The 24184-nt window shown below is 33.8% G+C and overlaps 1 protein-coding gene and 2 long non-coding RNA genes across 8 annotated transcripts in view; 2 read left to right on the forward strand and 1 right to left on the reverse strand.

Moving 5' to 3' along the window:
* Nucleotides 1-86: 86 nt before the first annotated feature.
* Nucleotides 87-24184, reverse strand: part of LOC105450934 (papilin) — a 33186-nt gene continuing 9088 nt past the window's right edge. Inside the window, exons 4-38 of one of the 5 annotated variants that reach the window (XM_011691066.1) lie at nucleotides 20716-20798; nucleotides 20002-20152; nucleotides 19632-19755; nucleotides 19350-19430; nucleotides 19026-19198; nucleotides 18811-18946; nucleotides 18009-18352; nucleotides 17739-17918; nucleotides 17431-17604; nucleotides 16891-17073; nucleotides 16551-16692; nucleotides 15571-15686; nucleotides 14886-15312; nucleotides 13366-13743; nucleotides 12497-13009; nucleotides 12066-12402; nucleotides 11845-11969; nucleotides 11420-11623; nucleotides 10919-11317; nucleotides 10424-10780; nucleotides 9984-10160; nucleotides 9600-9779; nucleotides 7801-7971; nucleotides 6901-7116; nucleotides 6635-6805; nucleotides 5945-6364; nucleotides 5428-5640; nucleotides 5133-5300; nucleotides 4261-4500; nucleotides 3575-3897; nucleotides 3263-3413; nucleotides 2320-2844; nucleotides 1630-1785; nucleotides 1356-1469; nucleotides 87-1250 (exon numbers count right to left, since the gene is read on the reverse strand). In XM_011691066.1, the coding sequence (XP_011689368.1) occupies nucleotides 1045-1250; nucleotides 1356-1469; nucleotides 1630-1785; nucleotides 2320-2844; nucleotides 3263-3413; nucleotides 3575-3897; nucleotides 4261-4500; nucleotides 5133-5300; nucleotides 5428-5640; nucleotides 5945-6364; nucleotides 6635-6805; nucleotides 6901-7116; nucleotides 7801-7971; nucleotides 9600-9779; nucleotides 9984-10160; nucleotides 10424-10780; nucleotides 10919-11317; nucleotides 11420-11623; nucleotides 11845-11969; nucleotides 12066-12402; nucleotides 12497-13009; nucleotides 13366-13743; nucleotides 14886-15312; nucleotides 15571-15686; nucleotides 16551-16692; nucleotides 16891-17073; nucleotides 17431-17604; nucleotides 17739-17918; nucleotides 18009-18352; nucleotides 18811-18946; nucleotides 19026-19198; nucleotides 19350-19430; nucleotides 19632-19755; nucleotides 20002-20106 (7929 nt within the window). In that variant the 5' untranslated portion in view covers nucleotides 20107-20152; nucleotides 20716-20798 and the 3' untranslated portion in view covers nucleotides 87-1044. Of the gene's footprint in view, nucleotides 1251-1355; nucleotides 1470-1629; nucleotides 1786-2319; nucleotides 2845-3262; nucleotides 3414-3574; nucleotides 3898-4260; nucleotides 4501-5132; nucleotides 5301-5427; nucleotides 5641-5944; nucleotides 6365-6634; nucleotides 6806-6900; nucleotides 7117-7800; nucleotides 7972-9599; nucleotides 9780-9983; nucleotides 10161-10423; nucleotides 10813-10890; nucleotides 11318-11419; nucleotides 11624-11844; nucleotides 11970-12065; nucleotides 12403-12496; nucleotides 13010-13365; nucleotides 13744-14885; nucleotides 15313-15570; nucleotides 15687-16550; nucleotides 16693-16890; nucleotides 17074-17430; nucleotides 17605-17738; nucleotides 17919-18008; nucleotides 18353-18810; nucleotides 18947-19025; nucleotides 19199-19349; nucleotides 19431-19631; nucleotides 19756-20001; nucleotides 20153-20715; nucleotides 20799-24184 lie in introns of those variants that run through there. The other 4 variants (XM_011691062.1, XM_011691064.1, XM_011691063.1 and 1 more) reach the window with 4 other exon arrangements.
* LOC105450933 lies at nucleotides 10060-10586 on the forward strand. Of its 2 annotated transcripts, none has more exons than XR_974526.1 (3): nucleotides 10060-10145; nucleotides 10222-10299; nucleotides 10498-10586. It is a non-coding gene; the product is annotated as an uncharacterized LOC105450933 (long non-coding RNA). The 2 variants fall into 2 exon arrangements; XR_974527.1 differs by having other exon boundaries at nucleotides 10222-10320; nucleotides 10498-10582.
* Nucleotides 11448-11943, forward strand: LOC105450932. The gene is made up of 3 exons (XR_974525.1): nucleotides 11448-11540; nucleotides 11603-11682; nucleotides 11857-11943. It is a non-coding gene; the product is annotated as an uncharacterized LOC105450932 (long non-coding RNA).

Genomic DNA, 24184 nt, shown 5'->3' on the forward strand with positions numbered 1-24184 from the left:
ACACGTTATGGTAATACATGTACAATTGTAGAAAACGATAATAACAATATTATAGAATATAAATGACATAGTGCATATAAACTTATATTGTACATACAACATAACGTGTGCACGTACACTTAATACAAATAGGTACAAGTTCGTTTTTTAATTACGTAGTATAGTGCATTCAAAAAAAGGATTAAACTCAATTTATTTGTTAGATAATTTTCTCTCTCTCGCTCTATACTTTACTTCATATATCGTCGTTTCTCATATCATCATATCGTGCGCACTAATCCTACGCTGCGTAAGAAAGGAATGGCTATGCTATATCGTCTCACGCCGATATGAAGACTGTCCAGATCGTATTTTCAAAATTGTGCAGGAATTACCAAAAGTTTTGCTGTTAATTTCACAGAGAGAAATTCACAAGATTCACACGGGTTATTACGGGTGCACTGCTATAAATTGTCACAACTATTCTACTATAGTTACTTGGCTCGTCAAATATTACAGTTATTATGGCGACACATAAAATATATTACAAGATTTAAAAGAATTAACGCCAGTTGGAAAGAATATATTTCCTGCATATTCGATAATACAATCCGCAAAATTACGTTCTTAATCAGTCGATATTGGTTGGACTTTGATAAGTCGCGGGGTGTCCGATACGCGCACGGTCGCGACGTTTCCACTGGTCTCTTAAAAACAAGTTAATTATCCCATCTAATATGGCTCCGTCGGACTAGGATTCAGCGTCAGATCGTATATACATGGATAGAAACGTACGTTGAAGAACGAAATCGCACGTGATATCGCGGGTTTCGCACGTTTTAGATGGAGATACATATACATATATTATATTTATGTATAAACGCTCTAAGGCTTTGGCAGTGATTTAACAAATCGATTATCCGGCACGTCCGATAAGGGCAGGTACGCGCAATTATTTTTGTTTTCTTCATTTTTCTCTATTGCGAATCCTGCTATGACCCGTAGTCTCGGCATCGATATGTACTATCACGTGTGTCGGAAATACCGAAAAGTCGATTTGGCGTCTTATACAAGCATTGGCGGAATAGATCTCCTTCTTCTCCTCGAGTTAATGTCGATACGAGGTCCTCTCGCCGGTAACTGACCAGCCTCTGTGCACGATCGGCAGCAAAACTTTGCATAGTACTTGTGTGTGCAATACTTTGCCGCCACAATGAGCTCGCAATTGGCAAAGAACGTATTATCCTGGCAATGGGGATGAATAAAGATACCTAAAAGAATTAATCACATTAAGGCATGATAAGAGACATGTTGAATTAGTGGAAACGCGAAAGAATACCGCGTAAAATATACTGATATGAATAAGAGTTATTCACCAGCTACGCGTATATCAACGCTATTAGAATCTGAAGAAAATTCATTGGCTGCTTCGCACCGATATCGACCAGAATCCTCCCGACTTGCATCGCTAATGACAAGTCGATTGAGCTCTGGAAATGAAAATGTATATTTCATTTGTATCATTATCATTATCATTTTATTGCTATTAAACACAGAGAAAATTTAATATATTAATGTCAATTATTTACAAAGAAACATTTGTTTTTCACAAAAACGTCATTATCACGGCATTATCACTTATGACTTTACCAGAAATCTTTATTCGATTGTTGGTTCGAATAAGTTCATCATCCTTATACCAAAGTACACGTGGGATCGGATAACCGTCGACGGTGCAAGCGATGCTTATGTCACTGCCTTCAGGGAATTGCAATTGTTCTGCCGACACATTGACTTTGACTGGCACTGTGTAATTGAGAAATAAGATTTATTAATAATTTCAAATTGTAAAAATTTTTTTTGATAAATATTACATAAGAAATTGTTTTCTCCAACAAGAGGACAAGAGAATAAAAAAATCCATTACAAGTATCAACTCACTCAAATTATTTTCATTACCTTCTAACGGTCGTATATATATATATATATATATAGAGGAGGATATATTGTTAATCATATTAAATATTCTTAGAATACGGTTGAAATAAGCATGTTACCTTAACGATGCAGCCTCAATCTGATATAATGTAAATAAACTTCATATTAGGCAAGCATGCAGGAAAAAGAAAATAACCAAGACAAATTCATTTATAATATACATCGTTATTGTGTGGCCAGTAGCGCGAAGTAGGACATTTTAGAAAAACTTGATTTGAAAGACAAATCTTTCACTGATGCGAAAACTTAACGAAAAATCTAAAGCAGCAAACTTCATTAACTTGTCACAATGATCGGTGCGTAATGTAGCTAAAGTATCACGCAGTCATCACGTAGTCTCACCTTTGAATTTAGCGCTACCGGATTCGATGGTAGTGGTAGTTTCAAGAGGAATAACACGAGGGATGTGAGGTGGTTGTCTCGAGGAATAAACGGGAGCGTAAGTCTGATGCTCGGGAGATTGTGTTCTGGTAGGTCTGTAAGGATACTGAGGTTTTTCAGTAGTGGGTCTCTTCGGTGGTTGGACGAGATACTTGGTGTACTCTTCGTGTTCGGGTTTAACATTGTAGACGGGGCCGATCGCTTGCAAGGTTGTCGACCAAGAAGCCGCTGTACCGATGCCATTATACGCCTGGCAAGTGTAAATGCCGAGGCTGGTTAGAGTTACCGAGCGTATAAGAAGACCATAATCGGTGTCTTGCTCGTAACTGTCCGAAGTCATAGGCAATATTTCGTCACCACGCCACCAAGTAACGAATGGCCTTGGCCATCCTAAGGCATAACAATGCAGAACTATCGGCGAGTTCATTGTCACCGTTATGCGAGTATCGGGCTCTCCGATGATAGCGGCCGTAAGATTGCTTGGTTCTAAAGAGTGCAAGAAAAGAAACATGCACGATGCTTAGAAAGAGAAATGTTAATTGTCCACCATCACCACGAAAATCACAAATTAATTGATATCCAATTTATATAGTTAGTGCTACGAAATATTAAATTATTAAATTTATTTCATGCTAGCTGAAATGCATTTCATTAAAACACGGATTAAACTAGCTCACAATCGACATCTTACAATTATTAATGCACATTAATATTAATGCAAATAGGAAAAAATCTATGTTATTCTAAAATACATTTCACAAAACATTCATTAATCGGAAAACATTTACAACAAAATTAGTGCCAACCCCAAAATGATTGATCAATGTTATTCCATCGAAAGTTATATTGAGCAAAAGTCATTCTTGACAAGACTTGACTTGGAATACTCAATGTCGCTACCTACCTGTGATGTCCAGTTGATACTCTGCTCTTACTGGTGGCCCTAAACCATTATCAGCAGTACACACATAAGTTCCTCTATCGTAAGTATATAAATTAGTGATCTGAAGAGATCCATCGAGTAATATACGTCGTCTTTTCTCTGAAGGTCCAATCTAAAATTATTAATACTATTTATAAAATATTTTTAAATTTTAATTCTTCAGGCTATGAGAAATAATTGCTCAATTATAATGATACACGTATTTGTCAATTTTTCTCAAATATTAAGTAATTATTTCGCGCATTCGAGATACACTACAGTAACATGACTTACCAATGTAGTATCCTTTCTCCATGTAACGATTGGTTTCGGAGTTCCTAGTGCGATACATTTCAATGTAACATAACCACCTTCTTGCGCACTAACATGAGGTTCTTCGGGTTGTTGAATCATCGCAGGTTCAGCACCGTATTGCGGTAAGGTAACAGTAGGCCGTGATGTCGTTGTCAAAAGTTCTTCTGGTGCGGGTTCCAAACAGGATGTACCACAGCCACTGTTACAACATTTCCATTCTCCGGGACAATCTGCATCCGTGACACATTCTTGCTCACATCTCGTGCTGTTGGATACTTTTGGGCAATGACCGGGTTTAGCGACTGCAATTTTACACACATACACACACATATATATACCTATATATATATCTGCAGACAAATAGGCAGAAGAATAAGTTTAATATAAAAACTATTTTTAAGAATATATTTCTTTATACAATTAGTTGTGTTAACAATTTAACTGTCTTTCTTTCATTCTCTCTCCCTCTCTCTCTTTCATCCCTAATTTTTAAGAAAGTTTTCTAACATATAAAGTGATTATCTACACGCCGCTTAATGCGCAAATAAAATTTTTTCTTAGACATATGTAAATATTACTGTTAATTGCGAAGCGAATTACTTAAGAATTAATTTCACAAAACAAAATTTGAAAATAAAATAAAAATTCCAAGATAATATGCTTACTCGATTGACAAATGCCTTCGTATTCTGTGCCATCTTGCGTAGCGATTAGCCTAATGGCGCATCGAGTATTCTCACGACAGATCATCGTCCTACAAGGATCGACGCAACGACAGCGTTCGCAATCCTGCGAATCCACATATTGCTCCTTACCATACGGACAACGGATAATATTACACTCTTCTTTGGCCTCCGCGCATCGATCTTTCGTATCCTTCGAATCCACATCTATTTCGTTACTCGCTGTAATTACGAGAAATTGCAAAATTTTATCTTCTTAAGCACGACAAGAGTAATTTTAACTATAGGAGAAGGAAAGTTATTGACACATTGCATTTATATTACTGTACGATAGCATTAACATCCAGTGTATGAAGGAGAGAAATATAAGCAATATTTTTCAAATTTTCGTATATTATAAAAAAAACTTTCTCTATGTTTTCAATTTTACGATTTGCATATCAGATACGTAAAAATTATTCAAAAGTTATTATGCTGTACTTTCAAATATATTCTGTAGAAGTACATGTATAATTTTTTTTTATCACTGCTCATTTATGTTCAATTATAAATTTAATCACAATGGAAGAATAAAGACTTTTAAATGCATAAATTTAATTACGATGTAAATATACATTTTAATTGTATGTATGAAAGATTAAGAGATAGAAATGCTTAAATAAAAATTACCAAAAAAAGCGAGAAAAGCATGTAAATGTATAGAAATACACATATATGAGAAAATGAAAATCGTATGAATACAAAAAACTAAAAAGCGATTGTTGAACGCTGTAAAAAAATTGAGTGGCAATATTTGCGGAATAATAAAAAGAGAATAAGAAACTCGTTATAGCAATCTTGTATCCTGAACTTACTCCTAAGACAAGTATTAATGCAAGATTCAAAAGTCTTGAATCTGTTGCGATTGCCACCACATCCGGTATAGATAAACGCCCGGCACGTTTGGCGTTCTTCGTCGAAATAGAATCGCTTTGTGGCACCGGATGTGCAAGAGCCACTATCAACTGGTTCTTTACAGATTGCTGTATCATCATCATAAAAACTATTATACAGTCTATCTATTTTACAGTAGAGTAAATTCAACGAAAATTAACAGCTTAAAGGAATTGTTCGAAAAGAATGAAGAAGCAATGAGATAAATATACATACACAAATTTGAAACACTGGTGTCATTTCCGGGAGATACAGGTTCTTCGTGATGTATGCAAATAGACTCACATTCAGAAATTGTACTGAACCTGTTAGCGTTACCGTCGCATCCACCGTAAATGAACTCACGACACGCACGTAAACCTGATTCATAATAATATTTGTGGAAAGCGCCTCTGCATGGCCCGGAATCCACAGCGAGATTACACATGTCTGAAAAGACCATTGATCTAATTTTAAAAGAGTTAGAGAGAGAGAGAGAGATCTTGTGAAAAAATATAGTAAAAGAATGAAAACATAGACACAATTACTATGCAAACATTTTTAAACTTAAATATTTGAGATTAGATCTCTCACACAATATGATTTAATAGTTTATTTGATGTGTGTGTGTGTGTGTGTGTGTGTGTGTGTTGGCGGGGGGAGTACTTTGCATTTAATAAAAATTTTATTACATAACAAAATAGTGAGAAGAAAACAACATAAATTAATTAAATTAGAGCTCGCTACAATTTACCTTGTCCGTGAAATTTGCCACAGAGTCGCTCACACTGTTCTTCGGTCTGAAATCTATTGGCATTTCCACCACATCCACCATAAATAAATGCCTGACACGTCTGACGTTGAGCATCGTAGTAATACGCAGTGATGCTATCATTACAATCGCCAGACTCAACTGGCGCCAAGCAAATCGTACTTTTCGGTTCTCCAATCGGCGGAGTAATCGTAGCAAATGTTGGAGGAATCTCCGGTGGTATAATCACGGCCGTTTGCCGTCTACATTTCCTCTCGCAAGATTCTCTATCCTGGAAGCGATTCTTATTGCCTTGACAGCCGCTATACTCGAACTCGTAGCAAGAATCGGTGCGTTTGTCATAGTAGAATTGCTTCACGAAACCATTACAAGGACCAATCACCTCTGGTAGAATGCAAGGATCTAAAAAAGAAATTTTCATAATTTTTGTTGGATATTTGCAATACATTCTAAATTTTTTGTAACATATGAATCATATAAAAGTATTAAATAGATTCTTTTATCATTAAATAAATTTCGTTTTAAATTAAATGCATCAAGTTTTTTTTCTGTGATACTTGTGTTATTATCTGAGAGCTTTTAATGACAAGTATAATTTTTGGCATTTTTATTCTTTCATATATATTGTTTATTTTGTAGCTGTTTATGTTTTTATGTACAACTTATGTGTACCTTGAACTTCTCCGCAACGATACTCGCACTCCTCGCGAGTATTGAAATTGTTGCCATTACTCTGACAGCCACCGTACCGGAATTGTTTGCAAACACCATCACGACTATCGTAGAACCATTTGATTTGATTCTCAGAGCAGGGACCGTGTTCATCGGGCAAGAAGCAAAGTTCTGAAATATTCGATAATGAATAAATAAATAAACAGTGATATCGTTATTATATTGTTGTCACCAACAATTTCTCAAGTTATTATTTGAAACGTTACCTAACCGGAACTCGACTTGTCTTGGTGGAGGCGGTGTGGTGACGGCCGCTTCACACCTGTTGACACAGTCGTGTTCAGTTACGAAATTATTCTCATTCCCGCCGCATCCACCGTAATAGAACTGTCGGCAGTGTTGCTCATAGGAATCGTAGTACCATCGTTGTGTGTAGTTACGGCACTCTCCCAAGAGAGCAGGCAGAAGGCAGACATCTTGTTCTATATTCATAAATTTAGATATTTATTTGTGCTATGGTATATTATACTAAAAAGCAATTTTTAGTTTTTCTAGTTGACAGAGTGTATACAAAGTGTGCGCGTGCGCGCGCGCGCGTGTATGTGTGTCATGCATGCATGCGTGCGTGCGCGCGCGCGCGTGTATAGTATAAAAGCAAAGAAAAGATTAAGAGTTTTGCTTATTACTTCAAATATACTATGTATTTTGTTTAATACCTTCAAATATACTATGTATATTAATTAATGCAGTGATAACAAATTTCGAAAGCTATAATATAAATTTTTATATCATGGAATTTGAGAAAAATAGAAAAAGAAAAAAAGAGAAAGTGATACAAATATTTATTTTGATTACTTATTGTATATTACATATATAGGTATACACTTTGTTTTTCTGTATAATTTCTCTGTTAAGAAAAAATGCAATATGTTACATATGATATAATATCACACACTACGTGCAACTATAAATGTAAATCTTTTTAAAATTAATTTATAGTTAAATTAAATTAATTTTTGTTTGTTTGTTATACAAAAGGCAATTTGTATTATTAATGTAATAAAAAATGCGGAAAAAGAGTAAGCGCTTAATAATATAATAAGGTTTACAATAGAAAAAATGTTATGAAGCATCATAAGATAGGATAAATAAAATCTCTTTCTTACCAATTTTAGATGGACAATCAGACTCGCATGCGTCTCTAGATTCAAAGTTATTTTTATTGCCATTACAGCCAGTGTAATAGAATGGCATGCAGCGATTCTCCGATTGATCAAAATACCACCGAGATTGCTTCTCCATGCATGTACCCTCCGCCCGCGGCAACATGCAAATATCTGTTAATCGTATTAATTATTATATCATGCAGAGTTAAACATTAATTAATCTTATTCCAATTCCAACAACTTCTATGTCTGTCGTTAGTTTACAAATTATTATATTTCTACCGTTAGTCAACTATTTAACAATTCTACGAATATGCACATTAAAGTAAATTATTTGTAAAAATTTATGTTTATTAATTTTCATTCTGTCACTGTCATTATATTATTAATATGTATTAATGTTATTACATTATTACATTAATACTTATTAATGTTATTTACAGTTATTACATTAATCCTATATTAATGTTATGGGGAATATATATACAATATATATACCTATTACAATGTATGTACACGCACATACGCGCGCGGACACACAAAGTATTGTTTAAACAAATTATTATATAATAAAACCTAGAGTAAAATATATAATATATAAATAATTCATATAATATTACTATTCAATTTATAATTGACTACAATCAGATTTATCAGACGTGCTTAATGCGTCCAGTTGGGAAGCTTTTAATTTTAACGTTAAATATAAAATGTAACAGAGTACTTAACATGAAGAATCCTGCATTGCAAAGGAGATATATTTATAAAGAATTTATATTTTTATATTATGTTGGGCAAAATTACGCGCAAGTGAAAGCGTGCATACAAATAAGAAATTGTGAAAACTAATCCGCGATCGTGAATTAATTATGTGATTGTGTTATTCCAGTCTCTCGTATTGTTGTCGACATGTAATATTAACAACATGGTGTTGCATTAAACATACTATTTTCGGTTACCACCACCTATGAGCTAAATATGATAAAAATAAAACGAGACTGACAAGACGCTTTCTTGAAATTGAGCAAAAGTACTAAGTTTTCTCGTTTGCACGTGATGTTACCATGAAGCGATCAAGCTCTTTTTTTCCCATTACTGTCTATACCTTGTGAAGGACAATGTTGCTGGCAGGCAGCAAGAGTACGGAATTTATTGGCATTGCCTCTACAACCACCGTAAACAAATTGGCTACAAGTGCCACGCTCGGTATCGTAATACCAACGCAATGCCGAGCCCGGACAGGGTCCGGGATCTCTCGTCATGGTGCATACATCGGATAGTTTTACTGTAAAGGTTCGTTCATCACTATACGATTGATGGCATCACGTTGATGAGGAGCGATTAGAGGAATGTTACAAGTAACATCGGTGGCAAACGAGTACTGAATAAGCCCAACACTTACAAAAGTACTATAATATTCATTTTTTATTTATGTGCCAATTATTCTTATAGTGTGCTTTTATTATATTTTTCAGTTAAAACTATGAATGTTATCCTTCAGTCAGAAGTATCAACAATAAATCGATCAATACGCGCGCGCGAAAATTTCATATAAGTGTAAAAACTGCTACTATCTACTGTTATTAATTTTCCAATTTGAAATTTTTCAAAATAACAATTGTACATAATATTTCGTCGATAGCAAAGATTCATGAAATGACAGATATTGATTTTAATCATTTTAAATTATATTTATAAATGAATATATAAATAAATTAATAATTTTTATTTTGTGAAATACATTAAATTTTAATGCATATATAAAAAGCAAAAAAAAAAAACGGAAAGAAAAAACATACCTTTCCTTCGACCCGGCTGCAAGCATTGTTGATGACAAGCGATTTCTGTTGGGAAATTGTTGTTATTCGCTTTGCAACCACCGTATACGAATTGTTCGCAAATCTGCGATTCTCGGTTGAAGTACCATTTTGTGAAATTGCCTGCACAAGGACCTGCTTCTTTCGGCTGATCGCAAGGATCTGTATAAAATTTAAATAACAAATTTACAACTGTTAGATGTTTAATTAGTTTGTAAATTTTCTCATGCAACGTACCTTAATCTAATAAATTAAATTTAATGTAACACAAGTAAAAAGTCTGGATTTAGAAAAATATATTTAAGTTTAGGGCAAATTTAAATAGAGATATTTAATTTATATATCATTATTAATAATCTTACTTACCAATATCGTCCGGTGTGACGCAAAGTTCTTCGCACTCTTCCCTTGTTTTAAACTTGTTAGCATTGCCGAGGCAACCACCATAAACGAATTGACCGCACTGTTTCCTGCCAGCATCATAATACCACGTTGGATGATACCCTTCGCAAGGTCCAGCAATTTTTGGTAAAAAGCAGGCAGCTGCAAAATAAACAAAAAATTGTTTGAATGTTTGAATGTAGAATTTTGATGTTTTAAATAGATATATAATTGGTTCGTTCGCATAAGGAGTTGCCTTTAAAATCTAAATTCTATATAATGACACACTTCTGGCGCGCACGTATGTGTCTTTAATTTTAATGTAATTAATATAATTAACTAAATGTATTATAAGGAAAGGCGCAATTAATATAAATAACAATTAATTATATAGTACAAAATATGATATTTTTAAATATAATTACCTTTTCCTTTTGGTTGAACGCAAACTTCTTTGCACTCTTCCTGTGTTTTGAATCGATTGTCATTACCCTCGCAGCCGCCGTACCAGAATCTTGAACAACCGCCGTAGTCGGTATCATAGAACCACTTGACTGTAAAATCTCGACATGAGCCTCTGTCTTTCTTCAAACCGCATGCGGCACCAGGCATCGAAGGTACTGTGAGGCAACCTTCAAAGTTCTCTCCTTGAGCTTCCTCGATTCCGTCCGAACAGCATCCATATTGCGATGCGTCACAGGTGCATCCCGCAAAGTTTGGTCCTTTGGCTGGCGTTCTACCATCCGAACAACATTTATATTCCGTGTTTTCGCATCCGCAACCTGTAAACATTATATACAATGCGTTACAAAAGGTATCTAATTTTTGTACACTTCTCAACATTTGGATTTTATATATACGTGGTACATATTACTACAAATATATGATACATATTGTACGTATGTTGATCGTGGAGTTACCTTGACCATGGGAGCCTTTGGCGACAGTAATACCGTCGGGACAGCATCCAAACTGGTAAGTGTAACATGGACATCCTTCAAAATTGGATCCGCTGGCGGGAGTAAACCGATTCGGGCAGCAACCATGAGGCGTGTATTGGCAGCCACAACCCTCGTTATTTGGTCCGCGAGCTGCCGTCGAATTATCAGGGCAACAGCCGAATCTCGTGTATTGGCAACCACAGCCATAGAAATTTGGTCCACGGGCTGGCAGACTGTTGTCCGGACAGCACTTGTATGGGGTTGATAAACAACAACCTTCATTATTCGGACCATGTGCTGGCGTTATTCCATCCTCGCAGCATCCGTAAGCACTGTCATGGCATGGCATGCGACAACCATAGCTGTCCGGCCCGAGAGCTGCGAAAATAATCAAGAAACATATATAATAGGAATGATTTGCTCCAATTTCATTTGTTTCAATATTTTTCAATTATCCATATTTATTATTATGCAACCAACCCGCGGAAACTCCGTCAGAACAGCATCCAAAGTAAGATGCGCTGCAATTTTCGAAATTGATGACACCGCATCCTTCAAAGTTGGCGCCATTTGCAATAGCGATACCATCAGGACAGCAACCGTAAGTGGTGTTTGCACAATCTTCGAGCGAAATTGTTGTTTTTTCATGTATTTCCGTTTCAGAAGTGACTTCTTCCTCACAACCTTACCACACATACATATGTTATTGCTTAAAAGATATGTATAATAAACTCGATAAAAAAGTAGGTATAATATAGTTTGACATGATTTTATAAAAATTGAAGTACGAAAATATTAAAAAACACAATCGTACGATATGTTATATAATCTTTACATACAATTATGCGATATAATTTAAAGGATACAAAAACGATACGAAATATGTAATTCTTATACATATATACCTTCACCATTAGGACCAGAAGCGGCTTTAATATCACCTGGGCAACAACCAAACTCGGTGACATTACAACATCCCAAATAAGCCTTTCCACTAGCTGCAGTCTCATTGTCTGGACAACATCCAAATCTACGCGATTAAACGCATAAAAAACGCAAATAAATTACAAGACTACAAATACGATATTGCATTTGCAGAGTTTACTTAATAAAAATGAAAACTAACTCTGTTTCTTTACAAGGTTTCTTGCATCCTTCATAATCGTTGCCTTGCGCTGTAGTAATACCATCGGGACAGCAACCGAAAAGTGATTCATTGCAACGTGAGTCGGGGCAACCCTTGTGCTTTGGACCAGTAGCAGGTGATACGCCATCGGAGCAGCAACCATATCGTGTCTCGTTACATGTTTGAGGCGTCGGGCAACCTTGTCCAAATGGTCCCTGAGCAGCGGTGATATTGTCGTAGCAACATCCGAACGGCGTTTTTTTGCAGCTCTTCTTTGGTTTACATTGCCGTTTATGGGCCGTTACTTCTGGGAAGCTGGTTGTCCATATCTCCGTGACTAAAGTTATCAAAGTTGACATTAATATATGTACACAAATGTATATATATATATACATATATATACATTTGTCTTATTATCCGAGATTACTTACTATGAGTCTTTTCGGTAAGATCAGTTTCTTCACTTGTGACTGTGGAGGTAATGTCCCCTGCAGTGGTCTCACCGGATACTGTTGTCTCCTCGAAAGACGATGTTGTATTCGACGATTCAGTCATTTCGCTTGACAAAGTTGTCTCGCTTGATTCGGTTGTCATAGATGAATCGGTAGTCTCCGTAGAAACCATGACAGTAGTCTCGTTGGATTCTGTTGCGCTTAAAGTCGTAACAGAATCACTAAATTCAGTCGTCAATCCAGATTCTGTTATCTCAGCTGATTCTGTGCTAATGCTGAACTCAATTGTCTCTTCAGATTCGGTTATTTCCGTTATCTCAGTAGTGTTTTCTGTACTGTCAACTGTTGTAGTGTAGCTTTCTTTCGTTTGACTAGATACCGTAGTTATAGCATCAGTACTCTGTTCCTCTGAACCGAAATCATACTCGCCTTGTACATTCAATTCGGTTGTTGGCTGAGAAACCATTGTTGATGTCATTTCAGTTGCTGTTTCTGCAAAAATATAATTATTTTATATTAATTTGCACTTTTGACATGTTGACAATTAAAATTATTTAATTTTTGGCTTATGTTAACTAGACATACACACAGAGTGAATCAGTTAAAGTGTTACAGATAGGAAGATGTCATTGGTTTGACCTTGGATTGTCGTTCGAAGACATATTATTTTTTGCTGTTCGACTTATAAGGCTTGAAATTAGTTACATTACCGCCGGGGCATTAGTATTACCCATTAATTACTCATAATAAAATACAAAACTGCAATATTTTAATGGCCGTATTTCTACATGTTAATAAATCCCATTGTTAATGTAAAAAAACAATTTGATCATATTTAATATACTTACCGAACGTAGTGATCTCGTTTTCAGTCATTTCTGTAGTCTCCGTCTCTGAAGATAATTCTGAAGATGTACTTGATGTAGATTGCGTAGACTCGGTCGTATCTGTGGATTCGGTATTTGATGTTGTTTCACTCTCTGTCGATTCGGTCGTATCAGTCGTCATATCTGTTGTTTCTGTTTCGGTGGATTCTGTCGGTCCAGTCGTGGAAGAAATTGTGGTTTCCGCCGAAGCGATAGTGGTAGCTGATTCATTTGTATCGCTTGTTACGTTGTCCAAATCAGTTGTTATACCACTGGATTCGATTGTTGTTCCGATATCTGCATCACTAGTCAATTCGCTGGAGATGGTAACGGAATAATCTGTCGATTGTTCTGTTGTTCCTGATTCAATAAAAGAATTAATAAATACATAAAGTAATACTGATTTTATTAACAATATATATAAATAATTTAAATACAGTAGGATTGCAAACAGATTTTAAATTTATATTATTTGATTATTATTATTAAATGTAATAATAGACCTGAAATCCTCTGAACTAATCTGTATTATATACAGAGCGAGTTTTTCTTTATACATATTACTTATTTTTATAGAAAGTTAGAAGTTGATTTTATAAAAGTATTTTATAGAAAATTAAAGAGATTATCCTCCCATTTCATACGTCGAAATCCAGTTCGAAAATGGTAACAAATGATAAGTCTCATTAATCTGAAGCCAATAAAAAAAATTGTAGCTTAGAGCGAGACTCACTGTTTTAAAGAAAATATAGCTCCTAAAAGTCCCAAAACCGACAGATTCCACTTTAATATATGTAATGGCTTTTAGGACTTTGATCATGCTCTAACTTGCTCCAAAAATTGATTTTAGCAAAATATGTTTAAACCGGGGTCGCCAAAGGTTCAGACTTAAAACTAGAACCGCTCAAGAGGCACCCGGCATCAGGACAAAAAATGTACAATCAATCGAATATATGTCTGTATATAAGAATAATAAAATCTATATCAGCTCTTAATTAGTTTCCCCCGAGAGTGCAGTTCTTGCAATGTCTTTTATCATTTCTTGACTCGAGATTCTCTCGAGTGAAGAATCATTGTTCATATTGGACTTGATGAATCAATTGATCGTTCATATTGAACTTGATGAACCAATTGATAGTTCACTTTTTGCCCTGATTAATATTTTTCAAAAAGTAAATAAAAAATGTATTACAAAATAAGAAAATAAAATAATATCAAAAGTAACGTAAAGTTCATTATACTGTAAAAATGTATTGATTGACGTTACATTTTTACAGTAACAGTATAATGAACTTTTTCACGTTTCTTTTTATATTTTTATTTTCTTATTTTGTAATACATTTGTATTTTTACTGCGTTACCGTTACAGAGAGACACCGTTAAAAAGAAGTAAAAGAACGAAAACAGTAACGGCGGCAACGAAGTAATGTGTTCCCAACCCAGCTGAAATACATCATTTTGGATAATGGCTATCTCGGAAAGTGAAATATATTTGTGTGTACCGTTGAATTCCGATGTTGAGGCTTGAACTAATTCGTTCGTAGATGCATTGGCGCCGGATCCTTCTTCTGGATTGGTACCGGATCCTTCGAGCGTTACGTCGGTTCCTTGGGTAATGTCCGACGGTTCAGTTACGTCTATCCCAAACTCGGTTGTGCCGGCTTTGCCTTCCGTTGTAATTTCACTAACTGAACTTTCGCTCTCTTCGACGACAGTAGAACCGATGTCGATAGTGCTGCCGACGAAGAAGCTAGTGTCAAACATGGTAAAATTATCGTCACCGCTACCTTCGCCGCTACCCAATTCTGAAAGTGATATATCGCCTCTCGTAGAATCGCTAAACATAGTGTCGTAAGTATCACTTCCGGTGAACAACGAACTCGGAGATGTTGCTTCTGTTTCCTCGATTAATTTGCCTATTGTCACTTTCTGAAACGAGAAAAGACGCTTCAATGTTACAATTATCAATGTTGCGATCCTCGTCGCTAGAGATGTAAAATCGAAGAAGAGTCGCGCGTTCAACCTGCAGAGATTGTTCCGCGCGTAAAGCGTAAAGGTTGATTTGATTCGCGAATCTAAGACGACTCTTTGAAACGGTGAAACAAACGGGGAAACCAAGTTACGAGAAGTAACTCAGTCGCTTAACTTAATATTTGATTAAGAGCGAGACGATACAGTTTTACTTACTCCCACAGGAAGACTGAAACCAACAGCACCTTCTTCTCCCTCTTCCTCTTCACACTCTTCTTCATCCGAGTCTATCATTTTCTCATCTAGATGCTCCTCGTCGGTTGGTGTCACGCCTGCATGCGGCAAAACAACACAGTTGTACATAAATCATAATTTCAATTTTTAACACAAATCTTTTAAAAGACAGTATGCACATGAAAACATTCTTGTAACGTTGGAGAATTCTATGCGTGCACTCTATTTATCGTTAACTAGCTTCAAAAGCACATTGGAAATTTAATTTCCTTGCTACAGAGAATGAGTGATGTTTTATTCACAGTAGGTGGTTCGTGTTGCCCTTTAGAATAAGTAATAAGTGCTAAGACATTTGAATTTAATATACCACGAACCTCATTATTTTCACGCCTGCTGTTCTAGGCATATTCAATATTTTATGCTCGTGGCCTATAATGAAAAGGTTTACGTCACAATAAATCACGTAACCTGCGTTATATATGATGAAGCAAATATTAATATCTTTAATATCTTTCTGATGAAAATGACAACAACATTTTAGGGATTTCTGAGGAAAATAGACAAATAGAATTATAGTTTAATAAATTATGTATCGTTAATATATATATATATATATATGTGTGTGTGTGTGTGTGTATGCATATATTTTTTCTTTTTCGTCAATATTTAGGTATTAATATTTTTAATAGCGTATAAATAATACGAAACAAGTAAATTTTAAAAATCTAACTAGATTTAATTAAACAACTGAATAGAACAATTAAATTTATTTTTTAAGATTATATTAGGTATATATATAACTCTTTTTAAACTATTGTTATTTAAAAATATGATATAACATTATATAATATATTAAATATTATTTTCTTTTTGTGCAAAAATCATTTATTTTATATGAGTATGTTAAATATTAAACTAATTTATTTAAAAATATAAAGTGTAAGCTTGTGAAACTTTTTTACCTTCTTCACAAGGTTGATCATTGCATTTTTCGGTAGAGAAAATGATGTTGTCGGCATTACACTGACTCACAGGTACCGTCTTGTTATCCTTCATGCAAATCACTTTACGTGTCATGTCGCCACCGCCACATGGTTTCGAACACTGCAACATACATTACGACGTGATTGATAATACTGCTGATTATTGATTAAAAAAAAAATTAATAAATCTGAATTATAATCAAGTTTTATAAAACTATAATGGTAACTTTAAACAAAGCATTATCAATTAATCGTATCTAAAAATAAAAATGTTATATGTTATATATTAAAAATAAATTAATTAAGATTAAAAGCAAACCTTGCTCCAAGGTCCTGCGAACCATTCGCCCTTACATGGTTCTTCAGCGGTGCAATTTTTCGTATTTTCAAATTTCTTTGCAGAATCACAATTCTCGTCTGGAACTTTCTTCACAATATCATCGCTAAAAGTGCCACAAAACACTTTGCGCGTTTGAACGCCATGTCCACATTTTGCCGAACACTATGAGAATATAAGAAGATTAATAAAGATGAAAAACACAGAAAATAAATTATATTATCATACATTTAACTAAAAGCTTTGACAGAAATATTGAATTTAGAGGATATGACTAATGTTTATTTATTATAATGCTGTGATTGCATTTGCATCCTAAAGTTAATTTTTCATCTTGAAGTAAATAATCCTTACGGCAAAATATTGTTGGATTTACGGAAATAAACAATTGGAAATTATTAAAAAACCATTCAAATCCAATATTGTATACTATTTGTTCCAATAGTTTTTTCACCTAATAGTATTTTCCAATAGTATTTTTTTCACAAGGGAATAGGCGCGCAAGATAATTTATTTATTTACCTCGCTCCATTGCGAAGTGAACCACTGGAAATCGCAATTCTTAGCTTTCTCACAGTCTCTTTCCAATTCCGGCTTCTTGTTTGCATCACACAGGTTATCTGAATAAACTGTGCCCTCCTGAGTAGCGCAATGTGCCGTTCTGGTTTCTTTGATGAGATCACACTTCTCCTCGCACTATAGAAAAAAAAATCTCAATTATCTATTTATTCTGTTCATTTAAAAGTTTGAAAAGTGTATATCGCAGAAGTAAAGTTTCAGTAATGTTTTTATTTAATAAAAAGTTAGTAGAGCGCAATCAGAAGACTCACTCCGCTCCATTCCGAGGTAACCCAATCGAGACCAGCGCAAGGTCTCAACTCGCAAGCTTTTTCGCGTTCAGGCATTTCCGCTTCGCATGCTTCATCTTCTAGAACTTGGATTTTGCCATCTACCTTCTTGTAACACGTGACTGTCCTAGTGTGTTTACCAGGACCGCATATATGATCGCACTGGAGCAAAAATTTATTTCTTTCGTCGCAATCGTATACATAAAACTGTTATTATTTAATATTGTCATACGTAATAATATGGTAACTTACAGGCTTCCACGGTCCTTCGTGCCACTGTGGACAATCCACGTCTTTATTGCATTCTTGCTTAGTCTGGCCTTTCGGCCCCACTTTTTCTAGACATTGAGTATCGTCCACTATGGAAGCTATCCCACCTGAGATGATCTGCTCGCATTTGATATCTCTAGTTTGCTCGCCCCCTTCGCCGCAATGTTTCGTGCAAGTTGACCATGGGCCTTCTACCCAAATAGGCGGACATGGTTCTTCGCTACAACTTTGAGTGTCAGCTGGTTCCAACTGCGGATCGCATAAGCTCTCATCCACCGGCTGATTGTCGCGCCTTCGTACACATACTACCCGTCTCGATTGGTAGCCTTAAAAAATAAACGAAACATAGACTTGCTTTCGTTCGAGTGCAACCATTACTTAAACTATAATGGGAAAATAAGAAAAAAGATTTTTTATGACTAATAAGCGATCGATTTCAACGCGTTCAACCTGTGCATAAAATTGATAAACAATATTTATTACTTTGCTCTCATCGCAGCCGATGCATGTAATTATTATAGTTACATCATTATCGGGAGATTTATTAATATATCGATATCGGCATTATTTGGATTTAAAATAAATATAATTTGTTAAAAAGAAAGAACAATCGAAACAATATCTTAATATTCAACATAGATTATCAAGTTTTCTAAATATTTGCGCGTAGCGGGCAAAAGTACCTTGTTTCCTGATAAGAAAGCATTTCAGAAAGCTACAATTCTATAATCATCTGCAATTTTAATCGACATCTACGCATATTAAAATAATAATTTTATAATACCTCCACCACAACTAACGCTGCAACTTGAAAATTCATCGGTTATCCAGGTGTAACTATCTGGATCGGTACGCACCGAAAACTTCTTGGGTATGCTATACTCGTAATGCACTCCTACATTGCGATCTTGATAGAGCAACTGCGAAAAGAAAATATACGATGCGCTCCGTTCTAAACATTTCACTAGCAAAAAATAACGAATATTAATGTATACTGACCACTACGTAAATCGGTTCATTTGTAGGTCCCAGAGCCGTGATGGTATCGGGTGCTGCAAATCCTTGAGGATCTCTAGCGTAATGAAAGATAGTACCAGAAAAGCGCAAGCTGCGTGGAAAATCTATTCTCCAATTGCCATTTAAATAGTAATGTCCGGTTGTGTTGCGTATGGCTAATTAACAAATTTCAAGAATATTTAGAGTAAATAACTATTGAACAACTTATTGATATTATGTTTATTGATGACATTAAATTGATTATTTTAAATATGTAAGTATATGACGCGTTATTTTACTGTTTATATTTATTTCGTTTATACTCACCTAAATAATTGTTGGATGGATAATTTTCTTTTATGATAATATTTGTCGCACCCTCGGGAATAAGTAAAATATCAATATAACCTGGAAAAGTTATATTTCTTTGTTATTAGTTTAGGAGAGAAATAATTGAAATGCAATATAGTTTTAAGAAGCAATGAAAAATTAATTAAAATATACAATATCGATTATACAAAAATAATTTGCAATCGTTTGCTGAAAAATTGTTGTGAAACATTTATAATTAATTTTATTTGTAAATATTAATCAACAAAAATAACTCACCCACTTGGAGATCGTCTGTGTCAAATAAACCTGTAACGGTATTGCAATCTGAGCCATCGCCACCACATTCTCTGCACGCATCTTCTTTAGCATCACTACCTAGCATCATATCACACCCGACATGCTATATCAAAACAAAACAATTTTATAATCAATTCTGTCGTGATATATTTAACTTTATTTCAACTTTTTTATTTTATTTAACTACAACTTAATAACACAAGTTTATTATTTAACACAAGCCTATTATTCGTTAATCAGCTAATACAATAAGAAAAGAAATATATTATTTTAAGTAAAATTATCTTATTGCTTTTTACACAATTATTAAATTTGTAATAATTAAACGTAATGATTAAACATAATTTACCATGCATTTGCCTTTGACGCAAACGTCATTCTTTTCAGCTTCACAAGGAGTACCGTCGATCACAGTGACTTTATGTCTGTAGAAAAATCGCTCGCCTCGTGGCATACAATTTAGTTCACATTTATTCGGACTTCCGGTGTACGGAATCCAACTATGGAAAATAAATAATAATGTTTAATTAAAAATCAATAATTACATCACGCCCATTTTGTAAATTAGATGCTACAATCTATTATTTTTTATTATTTATATTTTTCATATTTAACAAACGATGTGTTTTGCATTAGTAGGGAAACATTTATCATAGCAAGTAAAAGATTCATTATTCCAGTCTATGTTCATAAGTAATAACGTTTGTGTGATCATATTTTTTAGTAGAAACTTTCGAATCTCTTTCGAATACTTAATTCAGGATACATAAAGAAGAAAAAGTATTTATAAATATTACGATGTCTTTCATTCAAAAGACGATATATTCAAAAACGACGGACTTGAAAGATGGATTATTAAAGTGATGTCAAGGGCGAAGAATTCTATCATCATCATCTCAGGTCGGAGCATCAATCGTAAATCACCGTCATAACGTAACACTAATCTTGTTTCATGAATTCAATAAAATTTCCAATCGAGTGGACATTGATAATTATAATTATAATGCCAGTTACGAGAGAGAAAGAGAGAGAGAGAGAGAGAGAGAGAGAGAGAGAAACTCACTCGTAATAAACTCCTTCGAAAGGTACGTTATTAAACTCCTCGCACTGTTCCGCACGAAAATCCTTTGATTCTCCAGGACATTCCTGCAAACAAAAGTATAATTGAAGATTTTTTAAATATAGCTTGAAGGCAGAGAGATTTTTTGTTAAAATATCAATGTAATTCCCTATTGTCTAGCTAGAGCTGTTTTTTTTTGTTGGGTTTTTTTTTGGTAGGTCAATTTGATTTTTTAAATATCTTATCTCATAAAATGTATCATTTGCTTAACATTATATATTGCAGTAGTAAGAACGTAAAAAGTTTATCGTAAAAGTTATTTATCAAATTTGATACATTTAATACAGCCTTATATCTTCACCTCACAACTTAGATGATCAAAAACTATTTACAAATTATTCTTAACTAATATTTCTCATATCTAAATTAACTGCTAACTTTTTGGTAACTTGAGTGATGATACTGATAGACTTAGAATTTTTAATTACATAAATTAATAGAAATGCTATATGCAATCTGAAGCGGATCTTGGTGCTTTTGTTAGTAATATTATTTTTAAGTGAATCTTATAATTTTCCAGGTATACTGCACGCCACACATTCGTTGATCTTGAAACACATAGCTTTACGCTGAATCTGGACTATGTAAATTAAATTGACAAGCAATTTGAAAATGCATACAGCATTTCTATTAATTTAAGTAGTTTAAAATTTCACCTTTGTTTAATACTGTGAATTAAATAAGCGTGTGTTGTGCTGTTTCATGAATGGTTCGTAAAAATAAAATGATCCAGAAATAAATAATTCGCATCGGAGAGTAGATCAGTAAGGCAAATAACGTCGATAAATCGAATCGAGAACTATAGCAAAAACAAAGAAAAGATACTCCAGTGGGTACTACGTACGAGAATGCAACATAGAATTTATGGTGGGAGATTTCTTGCGAACGGAATGAAACGCCAATAAAAGAGTGGCAACAGGGTGGCTTGAAATAGTGAGTGAATAAGTGAGTGAGTGAGTGAGTGAGTGAGTGAGTGAGTGAGTGAGTGAGAGAGAGAGAGAGAGAGAGAGAGAGAGAGAGAAATAGCAACATCTCAGAAAGAATTTTAGACGATAATCGGGTCATTCAAAATGATGTTGTGAATGATGAATATTATCAATCGTATAGCAAATCATAAAATTTATAAGGAATTATTTCAAACCGCATTACAACTAAATAATTTATTTAAAGTATTTTTCTTTAAATGTTAAAATTATTTAAATCTATTACTTTTATTGTTAAAAGTAACGCCTTTGGCAGAGATACGGTTATATTCCCTGATTCTTATCAGAATCTTCCATCGTATTCTTTATTTGCTGCTGGGAGCAAAAATTTTTTTTTGCATCTAAAAAAACCGAAAATGCAAAGAAAATAATACATGCAAAATGAATTACAGCGATACATAGCGAAATATTTGAATTTCTGTATATTTTAATACGCAGAAATAACAGAGCACTTAATTGACCATCTTGATGTACATACAATAGTTACCAATTATTGATGAGATCTCCAAAAATTTATTTATATAGAATTTTTGAATGTAATTTCTAATCATTAGTCTCATAGACTCATATAAATTATTTAATAATTATCAAATTGGTAAATCCAATACTACATTTCAGGAAACTAATGCTTATATCACGATTTCCTTAAACTTATACAACTCTTTTGAGAAAGAGTATTTATTCTGAAGATGACAATTTAAGCAAAAGCTTAAACAGACATGGATAATATAGACTGAGAAATAAATTATAAAAACGTTTACAAGCATTAGTTCATCATTTTGTATGTTGCAAACATTTACATTAACTGCATAATATGTATATTTATGTTTTTATATGTTATTTCATATATAGATAATATTTTATAATGAGTGTAATTATAATTTTTTATAACAAGATGCAACTATACTATCGTTCTACAAAACAGATGTCAGTGGCATGTATCTATTATAGAGCATGTATAGCGGTATATTATTTGTTCTAGTTAGCATCTAGCTCTAACAAAGTTAATACTTCGCGAGTCGTATAATAGACTTCCGTTTATGAATCTTCTGCAGTCCGTCACAGAAAACAAAAAAAATGCTGACGCAATATATATTCGGGTGCGGTTTCATTATTGAATAATACATGCTTATACATGATCAAATCAATGACATTAGTGTTTGATTCCAAGAGCATTGTTTTTTTTTATAAATATGTAAATTCCAATTTGTCTTGTGTTTGTATCCAAATTATAAAAGTTAATATAGAAAGAAGAAAAAAAGGTGCAGTAGGGAGTTATGAAAAAATTCATTTGTTATCTTAAATCCTATCTTAAAATTGCCGTGTTACCGGCGTTGAAGCCTCTTTCCCCAATGTTTAAAAATTCATATCTTCCAGAAAAATAAAGATATAGACTTCTTTCTGGGCTCATCCTAAAGATGAATTATGTGGCTATTTTTAAAAAAATAGTGATTTTATTTAAAAATGGCCGATTATAACGTAATTTTTTTTTAAATTTATTTTTTTCTAAAAATTAGTTAAAATTTAGTTCAATTAAAATATAAAAAATTTCGAAAAAAATATTTTTACTTTAAAAAATTACATGATATAAAAAGTGGTCGTGAAAAGTAGGTGAATGAAGGTAGTGGGTGGTGAAGGTGGGTGATGGTGGTGAGTGGTGGTGATGGGTGGTGGTAGTGGGTGGTGGTGGGTGGTGGTGGGTGGTGGCGGTGGGTGGTGGTGTTGGTGGATGATGGTAAATCAAAAGCAAATTTTTATTTTAACAATCACATAATATAAAATATTAAAAAAAAAAATTTTTTAATTTTAAAAACCACATGATATAAAAAATTTTCAAAAAAAAATTTTTATTTTGAAAATTAACTGATATAAAAAATTTTTCAAAAAAAAATTTTATTTAAAAAATTACATGATATATACAAAATGGTGGTGGTGGGTATTTGCGGTGGGTGGTGATGGATAGTTGTGGTGGGGAGTGGTGGTGACTGGTGGTAGTGGTGAGTGGTGGTGGTGGGTGATGATTGGAAAAAAAAAAATTTTTATTTTAAAAATCACATGATATAAAAAATTTTTAAAAAAATTTTTATTTTAAAAATCTACTGATAAAAAAAATGTTCAAAGAGAAATTTTTTACTTTAAAAATCACATGATATAAAATTTGTGAAAACAAACTTTTACTTTAATAATCACATGAAATAAAAAATAGTCGTGAAGAATAGGTGTGTACGGTGGTAGTGGGTGGAGGTGGTGGGTGGTGGTGGTGGTGGGTGGTGGTGGTGGGTGGTGGTGGTGGGTGATGGTGGATCAAAAAAAATTTTTATTATAAAAATCATGATATAAAATATTTAAAAAAGAAAATTTTATTTTAAAGATCAAATGATATAAAAAAATATTTAAAAAAAATTTGTAGTTTATAAACTGTCTCTTAT

This window comes from Wasmannia auropunctata, unplaced genomic scaffold (genome assembly GCF_000956235.1).
Source record: "Wasmannia auropunctata unplaced genomic scaffold, wasmannia.A_1.0 LD336053.1, whole genome shotgun sequence".
NCBI lineage: Eukaryota > Metazoa > Arthropoda > Insecta > Hymenoptera > Formicidae > Wasmannia > Wasmannia auropunctata.